Source organism: Semicossyphus pulcher, unplaced genomic scaffold, assembly GCF_022749685.1.
Source record: "Semicossyphus pulcher isolate SPU_LCO1_2020_fin unplaced genomic scaffold, fSemPul1.0.p SCAF_13, whole genome shotgun sequence".
Lineage (NCBI taxonomy): Eukaryota > Metazoa > Chordata > Actinopteri > Labriformes > Labridae > Semicossyphus > Semicossyphus pulcher.
In genome coordinates this window covers 19,335,120-19,350,564 of record NW_027211637.1, presented here as the reverse complement: position 1 = coordinate 19,350,564, position 15,445 = coordinate 19,335,120, and the positions used below count along the sequence as shown (strand labels likewise).

At 43.4% G+C, this 15,445-nt stretch overlaps 1 protein-coding gene across 1 annotated transcript; it reads left to right on the top strand.

Moving 5' to 3' along the window:
• The first annotated feature begins 889 nt into the window (after window positions 1-889).
• On the top strand, window positions 890-5,427 carry rnf114 (ring finger protein 114). The gene is made up of 6 exons (XM_069661046.1): window positions 890-1,043; window positions 1,602-1,752; window positions 1,874-1,980; window positions 3,137-3,251; window positions 3,354-3,461; window positions 3,560-5,427. The coding sequence occupies exons 1-6, from the start codon at window positions 907-909 to the stop codon at window positions 3,623-3,625; spliced, it is 684 nt and encodes a 227-aa protein (XP_069517147.1). The 5' UTR covers window positions 890-906; the 3' UTR covers window positions 3,626-5,427.
• Window positions 5,428-15,445: the final 10,018 nt, after the last annotated feature.

Sequence of the window (15,445 nt, the reverse complement as noted above, 5' to 3'; positions counted from 1 at the left end):
ATTCCCATCATCACAATGCGCATGCGCTAATGCCTGACAGTTCATCAGCATCAGGGACCCACGTGCTGTTGGATAGAGAATGAGCCGGAGGATGCAGAGCCCATCAACTACATCACTATCAGAGTTCAGTATGTGTGATATACTGAGCTCACACATACAGTTTCTCATTCATTCAGCTGTTAGTGTGAGCGCACAAAAAACAATGTGTCTTAGCTACAATTATACAAAATTATATATCCTAAAACAACAGTGTCCAGCAAGTTTCCAGTTTTTGGAAACTGTTTTGGTAATATGTAGTATGTGCTTCGCTTCAGCCATTTCTATTCATCTTGAACTTATATTGAAATTGCTAAATTAAATGCTCCAAGTTCATACGATATTTGCAGTGAACGATTAATGCAAAACGTACTAAAACGTACTGACCATTATTTCAAGAAAGGATAGATAATTTAAGCAACGGTGTCAAACATTTTCTAGTTCCTGTTTTTATAATGTGAGTATTTGCTGCTCTTCCCTGTTGTAGGCTATATCCATGCGAATGTATTAAGGACCGTCAGACAGCACAAAATATTCCAATATTACTTTAGGCTAAGGGAAACTATGCATGTTACTTCCAGTTTTGACATTTTGTGGACTCAACATTGTAGCGATTTATCGAGAAAATTGATAAATAAATTGATTAATAGATACTAAGTGCATGCTTCAATCATTTGTATATAATTGAAACGTTACTAGTATTGTCAATTTAGTATTTGAACGGTTGTACACGGTTACTCAGAAACTTGAAATGTTATGCTGTGTTGTACTGTCAGCGGTAACTCCGCCCTCGCGCATAAAAAAGAAGTAGAACCCGGTGACGTCGTTACGGGAACGGTTGTTGGGGGACTGACTCAGTGAAGAAAAGAAATGGCGATGCTTGGAGGGTTTAGCGCAGCACAGCACAAGAAAAACGTCTCTGACGGGAGCAGCGACGTGTCAGAGTTCGTCTGTCCAGTGTGTCTCGAAATATTCGATAGTCCCGTCACAACACAATGCGGACATACGTGAGTATTTTGCCTTTTTTCGAACGCCCTCCCCTCAACCCACGTCTACTAGCAGCAATTCAGTGGTACGAGGTAAAATTAACGTTAAGAAATGCATTTGTTTAAGATGTCGTGCCACTAAAGGCACAAAACAGCATCCATGCGCGTGCCTTCTTTTGCTGTTGCTCTGTAATATATGTTGTTCACTTGAATATTTGGCTAAGCCAGGACCAGCTTGTTAAATCAGTTTCAGTTTTGTTTACATCAAAGAGGAGGCCTCGCCTGGGAGTTGTAGTTTAGAACGGCATTGCATTGACTTATGGAACCACTTAAAGGACTACAAATCCCTGCGCCCCCTGGAGGTAGGGACTTTCCATCGGGTTTACAGGAAGCTTTAGTTTACAAGCTTTACAGGGATATTCCTGTAAATGACAGCATCTGGTTCCTTCAGTTGATTTATTTACAGTCTATAAATAGTATGGATATGTGTTTTACTCTCTGTCACCAGAAGCCAAACTGAAAGTAATAACAGCGTAATTTGTTTCCCTTACGATGCTTCTTTATCAAATCTCTCATCAGGTTCTGCCAGAGTTGTTTGCAGGAGTGTTTGCGTCCACAGAAGCCTGTTTGTGCTGTATGTCGGGCTGGGCTGGGCCACTGGACTAAAGCTGCCGAGCTCGAGGCCGTCATTCAATCATCCGTGGCATCTTGCAAGGGATGTGGCGCACAGGTATGTTTTTTGAATGTGCAAAAGCTAACACATGCACAATTGTAATCTCATACTGAGTTTGCACTTGAATTGTTTTGTTCGAGCACTAGTAGTTTCTAATGTGTGTTTTATCACAATTAAGGTTGGACTTTCTCAGATGAGAGGCCATACGGCTGCCTGTTCAAAATACCAGGAGTACATTGAGGAGGGAGTGAGGACCACTGCCCAGAGCCAGCCTGCTATTATCAGGTAACATTGAGGGCAATTGCAAAAACCCAAATCACTTCCTGATTCACTCAATTTCTTTTACCCAAAGTACTCATAGTATTGCTTTCTGGTGTTTTTTTTAAGCAGAAGTGAATTTTTAAGGCTGTTGTCATTGTTGTGCATACATTTACACTTACATTTACATATTAATCAACTGAAAAAGTAAATACTGTTTCTTTAACTTGTCATAAATAGGGAGTCTTTTCTGGCACAACTCAGGACCTCACTGAAACACCATGTCTACATTCAATATAGGGATAGGCCAGAAAAGTACTTCCATATACGTTATAGGAAGATTTTGGTCATTTACAACATAAGTCTTACAGTTATAGTTGTATCATCTATGTATATTATGCTGTATACAGCATAATGTTGTTCTCGCCATCATCTCTGTAGAGATTTTTTTAGAGATTTTTTTAGAGATATTTGCGCTCCACCTTTACAGTCCAGTCCGCTGCGGCCAAAGCCGCACAAACCTTAAACTGCTTCTTAAAACAATATCTGCATGACTTGTCATAAGGTTTGATTTCCTCATTGTGAACAAAACAATCAGCCTGCAGGGTAGAACCATAAGAAAGTAGCTCTGCATTGCCAAGACAGAAGGAATCGATTATCAGGTTAACACCTTCATTAAGACCTCATAATAATCTCTTTGAGTCTGAGAATATTTGCCTGTGTCTGCCTGACACTTGTCTTTCCTTGCAATTTTGTTTTCATTTCCTCGATGAAAGGATCAGATGTTTCCAGTGGATCACACACGCTTGCATGTAGTGTTGCAAAAAACCTGCAGTCAATTGGGCCAAACCTAAGTCACAGGAAGTGGAAATTAGCTTTTTATATTGTGAAGATAATGTAACGTTTTTGTGATGACTAATTGTTCTTTTTGGAGACATTGTGATGTGGATATGAGTAGTGGCCTTTAATGATCATTTTACCCATTTAGAATTGTTTGATTAATTCAGAAAACAGCATTGCTTTGCTGTAATGCTGTTTTTAAACCAGGAAAAGGCAGCTATTATTCTAGCTAAAATCTCACATAACTCTTTTTCCATTACACGCAAAGCAAATTATTCTTGCAGGTGACAAACAAGTCTTTGTCAGAATCAGCCATGTGTCATACTTTGTTTGTTTTCCACAGTCCTGTGCCAAATCGCTACACCTTCACCTGCCCGTATTGCAACTGCCAGAACCTCGATCAGGACGGCCTGGTTGAACATTGCACTTCCCAACATGCTCGAGATACACGCCAAGTGGTAGGAAATCCACAGTGGCATTGACTCCTATTAAAAATATAGTGCCACACATAATGTCTATTTGTTCAAATAAACTTTATAACACATTTTGTTTCCGTCCAGGTGTGCCCAATCTGTGCCTCAATGCCTTGGGGGGACCCAAGCTACAGGAGTGCTGACTTTTTCCAGCACCTGAAGATCAGACACACATTCTCCTACGATACATTTGTTGTAAGTTATAGCCCTATAGGAGTCCCTTTTGTGTGATGTTAATGATCGTTTAACTTACTTACATACTTGCTTCTCTCTTTACGCCCATGTGTTTGCAGGATTACTCCACAGATGAGCACACAATGATCCAGGAGGCTTTACAGCGTTCCCTTTTGGACAACTGATGAGTGAAGAACAATCCCCTAAGAGAGGAATCCAGTGAAGTGAAGGGGAGATGGTGACCTGCAGTCTTGGGAAGACAGAGCAACACACTGTATCATTCACCTGCTATAATGATGGTGATGCTTTATCAATATGGGTAATCAGTTTCACAGGGATTCGGTCTTGTTACTATGACCCTATAGGCGTATATAAAGAAAATAAATCATGCAATATAGCTACAAAGAGCATATTGTACTGTCTGATTTAGGAGTTTCTGATGTTATAATCTCGTTTCCTCTCCCCAAGTTGAGTCTGTAGACTTGATAGTTTGAATATCTATTAAACTATGTTTGTTAAAGGGGTTTGTTCATGGATGACATGTTGTCATATAGCCAAAAACTTCCAAAGTTGTAAAAAAAAATTCCCGTCAATACTAAATGTTATACGAGGGTTTGACCACTAGGTGGCTAACTGTTGCCAGCAAACGACAGGCTTCACTCTTTGAAGCGGTCAGGTGATATTAACAATAATATATAATAATCACGTAAAGAGTGACTCTGCATGTTTCACTCTCAAATGAGCGGAGGGAGGTTTAGTTTTTGTTAGCAGATGGAAGCTCTGTTTTTTATGCTGTTTTGAAGACGTGTGTTTGTGTGAGAGAGAGCGTGTGATCATTGTGTTTTCAGAGATCTACTGGAAAGAATAAATAATGAGGGTCAAACAAAGCCAGAGATGGCGGTTTGCTTTATTTTCATGTTTAATCCCTTATGTCTTTGTGCCTGCTGGTAGATCTTGTTTCTGACTTCCAAAACTCATAGGGCTAAAAGTTCATCCACTGAACCAAAAGATGCAAGTTGGGGACCATCTGTGGGTCATAATCGGTCACTTCTGAGATGTATTTCTTTTGCTGAGGATTTATGTGCATGTTCTATTACAGCCACAGGGGGGCAGTAGAGTTCCACCACTCTCTGGCCGGCTGTGACAGCCACTGGCGCTCACCAGCCTCCTGGCTCTGACATAATGCAACACAGATTTCATTCTATAAATGTGCTTAACTCGATGTGTTGTTCTGCAGCTTTGTTTTTAAACAGGGTTTTGTTCAAATGCAGCTCATAAAAATGTCACTGCTCTTTAGAAACTGAGGTTTTAGCGAGGTTATTTGTTTAACAGAATAATCACAACTTCACTCTTCGACAGATGTTGACGTGACTTAAGATTTTAAATGTAACTTACTGTGTTGTGCTTTCTCATGCCCAGTGTGTTTCAAATACTTCATCACAAAACCACTTCAGTTTGGTTTGCTGGATTTCACATTTTCTCAAGATCACTGCCAACAGCTCTGAAAAATAAACATTGTCATTACTTGTATGTATCTGAAACTGAAAGCATGTGAGAGAATTCAGTGTTATGTTGATTTATTTTTTGCTGGATTTGAATTATTTAAAGGTGAAATGTGTCTCTTATTTTGCACCAGTGTTGTTATACAACGACTTGTATCTGTCACGTAGAGTAGTGCAAGTCTTCACACTCAATATCATTACATCCGTCTTCTACCAACAGGTAAATACAACTGAACACACCCAGATCGAGTAGCTCTAGAGAAGAACCTTAATGCCTTTTCACGTATAGTCTTTGGTGCCACTTAGCCCTAGATGTTCGTTTTCTCTCCAGTAAAAATGTGGAATAATTTTGTATGTGTATCTCATGTATAATGACCTTATTTTTTTTTTCCTTTCTCAATATATCTCTCATTCTCTTTTGTCAGCCCTACTGTTGGGGGTGCTAAATCCTGATAAATTAAAGCTCTTTAATTATTTAAACCCTGGCCCCAGAAATCAGGCGCAGTGATTTATACCTGTGTGTATGAGACGTGTGGGGGGAAGAAACAACAATCACTGCTTTGATGGATGACCACAGTGGGAGTGTGTGTGTGTGTGAGAGAGAGAGAGAGAGCAGTTAATGTGTGCAGTGCATCAATCGTCTTGGATTTGCTCAGTTGTCATAATCAGGCACGAGGTAAAAAGGTGTGTGTCGGCAAAGGGGACTAATTGTTGAATATATTAAAGGAGCCATGTTCAGGGCACGTCACATGGTCTTGCATTGTGTTTGCATGCTCTGGTATCTGTGCATTCATGATGAAACCGAGGCCCTTCGGTGTACGTTGTCCACAGGGAGAGAAACCCCTCTCATCTTGACTCTTTCCTTTGTGTGCCGCTTGTATCTGTAATTACTGTATCTAAATGATATTACATTTCTCACCTCAGCTCTATGGAGAATCTCACTCACCAAACTTCTTAATGTAGTCCCCCCTGTTTCTTCTTATTTTCCCCCCCGATCAGGTTTTTCTTTGCTCCTGGCAGATAGAGGAGAGATGTTCGCTGTGAGAGAACTAACGAGATACTCGAGTGCTTCTGGGCAGGAAGGAAGTCGAGCTGAAAAACATGGCAGAGAGAAGTCTTTCTTGTCTGTTTGGTGGCGGAGCTAAAAAAGAAAGGAAGAAGGGGGGTGGGGTGGGGGGGCAAGGTGGGGAATAGGAAAAGGAAGAAAGAGGGGGGAAAAGGGAAGAGAAGAGAACACATTGAATAAAAATTTCATAAAGTTCAGCGTGTGGTTTCTTTGATGCGAGCAATAGATAGTGCGTGCAGTCTGCAGGCTCTGTGGAGGCAGCAATTAATGCTACATGTGCCCACGGGCGCGCTGTGAGAGGCGCAGGGACGGTGGCTTGTTTTAGAAGTGTGTCGCACCATCACTCTGCAACAGACAACCAACCACCCTTTGTTTTCTCCCCTTCCACCTACTGTAAGTCTCTTGATATCCAGAGTACCTTTGTGGGTTTACGCCCCACGGTGGCTGTCTAAGCTGATTATGGTTAAAACAGTCACAGGTGAACTATATGAATATAATAATGTGGAAACTGTACACTTTTTTTTTTAACTTTTGCCTTCATTGATTGATCAGAGAATATATTACAGGAAATGTTGGGAAGAGAGAGTAGGGGATGACATGCACCAAAGGGCCGACCGAGGTCGGAGGCGAACCTGCGTCCTACGCAGCAAGGATTTAGCCTCTGTACATGGGGCGTCTGCTCTACCAACTGAGCTTAACCAGTGCCCCAAATTATACACCTTTAGGTCATGTTATAGAACCTGGCAAAACCCCTACCTTGTAAAGGAAATATCTCTGGAGCCAATCCCAGCTGCCACTGGGCGAGAGGCAGGGTACACCCTGGACTGATCGCCAGTCAATCACAGGGACAGACAACCTTTCACGCTTACACCTACAGACTATATTTAGAGTTACCAATTAACCTAACGAGCATGTCTTTGGACTGTGGGAGGAAGTCAGGGTACCTGGACGAAATCCACGCATGCACGGGGAGAACATGAAAACTCCACACAGAGAGGCCCACTATATCCGAACTAGGATTTGAACTAGGAAGCATCTAGCTGTGAGGCAACAGCGCTAACTACTGCACCACCGTGCAGCCCCAACTTTGCTACAGTGGCAAGAAAAAGTGTCTTTTTAGCAGGCAGGAGCCTCAAGCAGAACCAGACTCATTGTTGGACAGCCATCTGCCTTGACCGGATGAGAGGGAGGGACAGAAAGAGAGAGATGGATGGAGACCAACAGACGGCGAAATACACACAGAAACAAGAATAACAGGTCATTTAGACCTATAATAGCAATGCCAATAATAATAGTAGAAATATGTCCAATATCAGCAATAACAACTATAAAAATGAGTCAAACAATGGTTGTCTTCCAGGTTTACGCTTTTCAACACCAGTAGGAGCTGGAAAATGTTGCTAGGGAGAGGGACCACCTTGCTGCTGCTACCGCGACCCGACCCCAGATAAGTGGAAGAAAATGGATGGTATTGTATTGATGGAACATCAATAACACCTACGTGTTTGGTCAGAGAGAAAGAAGCAGTGTAATAAAGTCAAGCAGGAACGAGGACTAACTTCCCTGCAGCCTTCAGTTGAAGAATATCCAACATTAAAAGTTCAGGAGGTGTATCTGTGACACTGAAAGCCAGTTGTGTAACATTTTGTGCGATACACAGAAAGGGTGACGAGAGATACGAACCTCTCAAATGCTTAGAAAGTTCTCTCTCTCTCTCTCTCTCTCTCTCTAGTTTTGCTGAGGCAGGTATCTGCGATGAGGTGTGGGGCGTGCGAGGAGAGCGCTGGGAGTTTGTTCACCGTAAAATTCCTCAAAGTCAGGAGAAACAGGAAGAGCGGGAATCCTGCCACCCGGGCGCTGCCGCTCTGGCAGGTCGGTCCTCTCAAATGTTTGAACAGAAAGTGCCAGTGGGCTTCCCCGACATCAATACGGGGGTTTACACCAACTCCTCTTCCGCTTTTAAACTCTTAACAACCGACCCCCTACTGCACACACACACACACACACACACACACACACGCACACACACACACAGTTCTTATGCTGCTCGCCTGAGAGCAACAAGACTTAACTTTGATTTAGTAATGCCTGCAACCAGCTTGGCCCTGTATCAGCTGAAGTGAAACTTGTGTGTGTGCATCTATTTTTGTGCCCTCTACAACCCGACTAACATGGTACAGCTGCAGGGCCCACAAACTTTCTATTTACCTGTGCCTTTAAAAGCATCATGCGCACTTTGTTGCTGTAAATTGGACCGGAAGAATCTTTATTTGGTGTGTTTTGCGTGAATCCAGGCAACTTTACGTGACTTCCTAAATTGCTGCAAAAACTGGGGGTTGAAAAAAAAAAAGTCCTCGCACCAGTTTTTTTTTAGTCCCCCTAAAAGCTTGGAAAGTTCTCAGAATCACTGTTTCTGCAGAAATATTCTCCTGGAAGTGAAAATGAATATGAAACACATCGACAGAACTATCAGGAGAATTGCTAATCACTCCTTCCTCAGTTATTTATTTATTTATTTGAAATCCGCACAGCCACTGTGCTAATATTTGAAATTAAGCCCTCTGAGGTATCAACAATGGTCCCTGGTGTGCGAGTGTGTGTGTACGCTCATGCACACAATGCCACAATGGAGCAGCAGGCCAAGCGAGGCGAGTGGATCCTAATTTTACTTCCCCCTCTGTGTACCCCTGTAGACCCACTGGAGATGTGTGTGGAAGAGAGCGAGGCCCAGGGCTGTTATTCTCCCATTAATTTTTCCATTTGAAATCAAACCTCAGCGGGCGTGCGAGAGGGAATCAGAGGAGGGAGAGAGGACTAAGAGTGGGGATAACCTCATCACAGTGGGGGGGGGGCGCGCAAGTGTTGGTTGTAGCAGCGATAATGTCCAATAGGGGAGGCAATTTCACTTTGAAAGGGCTCCTCATTATTGTCTATTTGGTCTTCCAGGTCCTGCATGCCTCGGGGAGAGTCGCCTGCCTGATATAGCTTAACACATTGTTTGATTTTTGTTGTATTATAGCTACATTCTTATGAGAGTAGAAGACTCCTACATTTCCAGCTATGACTGGTTAAGAAGGCCTGATTTATCCGCCACTCTCACTTCTACATAACTATCCTGCAATGTTCTGTTACAATCAAGAACTGTTCAAACTTCTCTTCAAACCTCCTCCTCACATTTTCCTCTCCGAGTCGCCTTCAATTTCCAATCACTTCTCTCTCTCCCCCCCCCCCATCCTCCGTCTTTCTTTGAAAAAGCGCCAGTGCTTGCTAATCTGTCAATCACATGTTGTCCTGTTGTGGCGATGATGGGGGTCCGTGACGGCGGAGGCCCATACACCTCCAGCAGCCTCGCAGCTCGGAGCGGCTCGATGATTAACCAGGCAGGTAGTGAGTCAAAGTGCTGACAGCAGAAACACACTGACAGCTGATTTGGAAGACAATAGTCCCCGCTCCCTCTACTTAACTTGTCACAGCAGTCAAAGAGCCTTCTCCATTACGCTGTGACACATCGGGAAAGATGGAGGGAAAGAATCTTTCATTGCACTCAGAGATATTTTGATAGGGTAAACTTGTTTGCTCTGCAGATGTATGGCGTCAGTGTTTCAGTATCAGAGTTTGCATCAAAGTACTGCAAGTCGATAATGTGGTTATGATATTACTTAGAACGGCTTATGGGAAACACTGTGCTATCTTCTGATCGGTATAACCAGAAGTGAAGGCCGCACAGTTGCTGCAGCATCCTCTCTTATCTCAGATTAATAGTCCAACACTTCCCAATTATTAACCGCCCCTGCAGTGTCGCATTCATATTCAAAGCTGTTTACCTCCCTCCACTTCCTGCGCTTTGTGTCTTCTGTCTTTACAGGAGCGAATGGACGACGCAGGCAGATCTGTCAATCAGCCACCGGTGGCTGCCCATAGACAGCCGTCCATACACCTCCAAACGGCTCCGGTCCCTCCTCAGCTCAATGAGTAACCAACCTGCAGGTAGTGAATCAAACTGCTGACAAGCATGTGAAGGGGAGTGGAGGGGTGGGGGGATGAGGGGTGGGGGGGCTGTGTAGGTGGATGGATAGGGAGATATAAAGGAAAGGGGAGGATGGAGATGACAAAAGCATCATTTTATAGCCCACCTTGGTGACGTAACCTTTAACTCTGCAAAGAAAGATGGCTCTCTCCGCTGTCCGTTCATGCTTTCCTTTTTTTCCCCCCTCCCTCTCTAAGTGGCATCCTTTGATGGGCCGTCCCTCTCTCTCATCTTGTCTGCTTAGACAGATGAGTCCTGTCAGCGCTGCCATCACTGCCCAGCTAAACATTAATGACTCTCTCGCCTGACAAGTGTTGGCGGGGCCGGGGAGAGGTGAAAGGGGGACGCCTCTGGACAAAACGCGGGGATGAAAAGGAGAAGTGACGGCTTTATCTGCCTGACAGATTCTCTTTTGTCTCTGTGAACTTGCGTATATGTATGTGTGCCATCAGCAGATTCTTGGCTTGACTTGACGGTTTTATTGCCCTGTTTTTCCTCCCCTCTGAGGAGATGGACCTCTTTGTATTCCCGTTGCCCCTCATCCTTCCTGCTGGCATTTCTGACATTCCTTCAAGTATCTGTGCATGAGCAGGCGAGTGTGTGTGTGAGTGTGTGCGTTCGTGCAGGCCTGTGTGTGTATCCGAGGGGCTACTTATTGGTAGGTCCAGGTGTGTTTTTCCGTCATATCCTCATGTGTAATTCTTGGAGAGGGCATCCTGGACTTTGATGTTTGCAACTGTGATAGAGGTGACGGCAGGTCACAGGGAAGAGTCCTCCCAGAGGGACGGAGAGTGAGAGGAGAGGAGGGGGAAGCTGAATGGAGGGAAGAGTTGGTGTAGTCTGCGGGCCAGTGTCTGATATGAGAATAAAACACAACTTCTAGTTACATAATCACATAATTTCTCCGATACTGCCCTCTGAAATCCTTCTTTTAATCTCCATGTTGTTTCCATCCCTTCTTCCCATTGCAGTCCCTCTCTCCGTCCTCTCGCTGGACTCTGTCTCCCTCTCTCCCCGCGATGTCACTCCGGCCTGTGGCCTCTTTCCCCATCTCTCTTTTGAATTATTAACTCCCCAGCTCAGGGGAGTGAATGGGTACTGCTGAGTAGACACAGAACAGATCCGGCTTCACGTTGCATACATTTCGGAAGTCCGTCCATTTAAGGGGATTACATTGCTGGTCCCATCAGCCTGCACCACATAGATCCTCACACACACACACACACTCAAACACACACATCCAAAACGCGTGCAGAATGCTGTGTTATGACGTGCAGCTGAAAGTCGGGCATTAAAATAAGCATACAAGTGATATGTTATGCCCTCCTGCCAGCATTCCTCTACTGTAGAGCTGCAGGCCTCCCGCGGTGAAGCCGCCCACTCTCATGGCTGACTTCTCCCCAGGCGGCCTCTCTCTCCTCTGGGTTCCCGGAGCAATGATTAACCCTGGTTCTGATCAATGCTTCTGCTGACTCTGATACATCACCGGAGCCTTGCAGCTGCCATGTAAAGGAAGCGTCAACTCTGCGCTGCTCGTGACAGAGCATACCCACTCCATCACTTAAACCAGGGTGCATGCACGCACACACATGCACACACAGAACACCAGGAGCACCTGACAATGCCTTACACTCCAGTATAATTGCATCGCTGTAAATGCGACTGCTGCAAAGTGTTTGATTATCAGTTTTAGTTCGGATTGTTTGACAGGTGTGTAATTATTTCTCATGTAGGGTTGAACTGGAGTTTTCATGTTTTTTTTGTCCACCCTGTGCATGTGTAATACGTATTTTAGTTTCTTGCTGTTTTTGACAAAAATTAAAGACTTAAAAGTGAAGGAATTTTCCCGTAAATTAAAAGAAAAAGTATAATTTTACTATTTATTTAAGGCTTTTAAATGAGGCCCAGTTATTTAGGGATTCTGCACGTGTTTGATGTTTTACTTTCAGGACATTTTTTTGCGTGTAAGCGCTTTTTTTCGAGGGACATAAAGAGAGGTTAAGAGATCGAGATAAACATAGAAACAGGAGAACAAAACGAAAAGGAGGAACGCAGAGAGAGATTGGCATCGCTCGTCACCCGGCGGTGCTTTACCTCGACAGCAGGGGGAAGCCCTGATTTCCTGAAGATGACAGGAAGCACAATAGCAGAGTGTTCTGTCAGCACATCCTCCTCACAGAGCCAGGTTAATGATTCTGCAGCCACAGCTGAGCGGGAGAGAGAGGGATGAGCGGAGGGAGGAACAGAGAAGGGAGAAGAGGTGGAGGAGGAGAGGTGGGGGGGGTATTCAGCTACACTTAGGCCATCATTACAGCCGCATTAGGAATGATGGTGTGTTTTTGTCATTTTAATTACCTTTAATCTGATCTCTTCATACGCGGGCCGTTCGTTAATGAGGCAGAACAAAAACTACATGTCAAACACGGTTAGCATGCAGCCACGCTATCAGTCATGAAGCTAACATGGCACGGTAGATACAGTGAGGGAAACGCTGCAGTTCAACAGGAGCTCTGCTTCTTAACAGGAAAGAGTAAACGATAACAAAAACTTGTTGTGGAATTAAAGTTGACTTTTTCTAGTGCAAAAAAACCATTTTTACAGGCTTCATAGATGCTTGTTACAAGGAGGCAATTACATTTAATATCACAGTTTGGTATGATGGAGTATTAGGACCACGTTAAAGAAAAAAAAATCTAAGATTACGAGAAAAAAAGACTAAGCTATGGTTAGCCTGATAGCTAGTGCCGATGTAACCTGTGAAACCCATACTAATGTATTGATATATAGCTGTTTAGTGTGGTTGCGCATTACCGGGCAGGAGATCTTGCATGTTCTTGCGAGGTACATGTATGCTATGCTTCCACGCTACCAGGTGTGTTAAATAAATACATATATATAAATACTAAATACGTGTATACGTAAATACAGCTACGGCTCAAGTTGTGTTAAGTCTCCTGTGCGATCATTTACGAGCATCAGTACACAAGATGTTCACTGTGAAGCTATACTTCACACGTTCCACATTTCAGTGCAGGCAGCTGGCTGCTCTTCTGATATTTCCCTTCATTATAATATTTAGGCTAACAACAGCCTGAAATTACAACTTTATTCTAATAATATTACGACTTTCTTCTTTTATGACTTTATTCTCGCAAAATCACGACTATTCTCATAATATTACATCTTTTTTTCTCATAATCTCTGAATATTTTTCTTCTTTAATGTGGCCCTAATACTCCTTCATAGTTTAGCATTAAGGATATGGTGATGCATGAAAATAAGCTATGTGTCATCACTTCCAAAACTTATAAGAGAGCAGCCAAACAAATGTTTATCCTAATTTTTTATTCATATTTCACTTAAATTTAATTTATATTTTCCTTCACTGTATTTCTGTTCTCTTGTTTTCTTTATATATTTATTTCATTAAAGTCTGACTTTTTTTTACATTTTATATTTGGTACTATTTGTTCCAGTTGGCAGTGTTGCTTCCTAGAACTCTTTAACCTGCTTGATTTTAAGAGCATACAGTCAAAAGAAAGGAAATTCAACATACATCATACTGTCAGAGAAGAGAGAGGGGGGCTGGGGGGTACCCCCCTCCCTCCGTCTGCATACCAGGACTCGGTTAAAGTATTAACCAACTGCTGCTTAACAATATTGCTGACTGGTGTGTGGAAACAGGAGGGATCAAAGTTATCATGTAGAGGAGAAAGGCGCCTTTCACTGGGCCCATACAGCCTGTCCACTCCATCTTCCTAGCCCATTCAGAGCAGCACTCAGGACCCTCCCATCCTCCCACTCCTCACCTTCCTCATTCTCCTCTCATTTTTTATTCCTCATCCTTTCCTGCAACACTTCCTCTTCCTACTTATCCACACTCATCATCCCTCAGTGTACCAAATATTAAATAATTATTTATCTCCCCCTCTCTTCCCTGCCATCTCGTCCGTCCATCCATCTCTCCATCTGTCACCTGGCCGAGTAATCACATCCACATTTGATAAGGCTGGTTAGGTGGGTCATAAAAAGTTTATGCTTGTGATGCTGGAGTCTCATTTATTATCCCTGCTAATGTAGCAGTTGTGCGAGGAGGGAGGAGGGAAGGAGACAGAAAGAGTGCGAGAGGTTGAGAGAGAGAGGCCACCACATTAGGGGATCATTACTCCTCTATAGGCTCTGTCCCTAGCTTTCAGTGCTGGATAAGTCCTCTTTATGCTTTATAGCCTGGATGAAGCCGGTGCTCTCTGTATTTAAGTGTTCCACGGCCACTAAGAGTTCAAGACGCTTATTGCACAGGAGGTAGTTACTGTTCTCTAACCACAGAACCATTGGCTTTAGCCTTAATGCGTGTGCCTATTTCCCCTGCTTTTACGCCACCAGTAAATGTGCTGGATTTTAATTCACATTGTTTAGTGATGTGATCTTAAATTGTGGTGAGAACACTTTAATAAAATGGTTCATCACTGATTCTGAAGAGGGGAATTATTCCTTTTAGAGGAGACGACATTTCAAGACTACTTGTAAAAACAGTTGCTACAGGGCGCGAAGGATATCAGGCCTGTTCAATAACTGTCTGAGCTGTAAACATGGGATGTTAAAGGTGTTAACAAAACAACTTTTTATTCTAAAAGGCCAACAGGATGTTGGATCTACTTAAACCAATCTGCTGAAAAAGAAGTTAAGGCTTTTTTGTTTTCAGATAGCTGAGGAGAGACAGGACATGTTGGAGTAGAGAGTGGGGGATAACAAGCACCGAATAATCGGCAGACTGGGAGTCGAAACTGCGATCAGCGCGTCGACATGGGGCACCTGCTCTCATCAGAGCTAAACCAGCGGCCCTAAAGCTTTTGAATAAAATGAGTATTTCTGTGCTAAATGGCTGAAGTGCCAGACATCATTAAAAGGCCGATTATGTCCAGGGGCCGCCAGTTGAAGACTTCTGGAGAACATTAAAGGATAAGTCCGGTGATATTCAGTGTTTTTCTAATTGCCGACAAATCCAGTGAAAATGCTAAAACCAACAAGGAAGTGTGGCCCATGTGGTTTATTTTAAATCAGTCTAACATAACACTGTGTTAACAGCTTTACTAAGCAGCACAGAAAATATTCAGCTGGAAATAATCCCTAACAAATACAGTGTCTACTCTCTCAGATGTGCGTCGCTTTGGCTAACAGTGGTTGCTAAATTAAATTGTAACATTGTAGTCTGGTTTGAGTAACATGCAAAAAACAAAAATGATTAAGCATTTCTGTAAAATCACATTTTTTGGTGGGGCCTTTTCTGCCTTTATTGAGAGACAGAGAGAGAGGACAGTGGATAGACGATGGTGGATGGGGATGACACGCGGCAGAGGTCCGAGGTTGGGAGTCAAACCTGGGGCCGCCGCATCAAGGACTGCGGCCTCTG

Bases quoted from the DNA above. Each gene is read 5' to 3' on its own strand.
- rnf114 (XM_069661046.1), top strand. From the start codon at position 907: ATGGCGATGCTTGGAGGGTTTAGCGCAGCACAGCACAAGAAAAACGTC. The intron at 1,981-3,136 runs GTAACATTGAGG...TGTTTTCCACAG, and splicing joins AGCCAGCCTGCTATTATCAG to TCCTGTGCCAAATCGCTACA. The intron at 3,462-3,559 runs GTAAGTTATAGC...ATGTGTTTGCAG, and splicing joins TCTCCTACGATACATTTGTT to GATTACTCCACAGATGAGCA.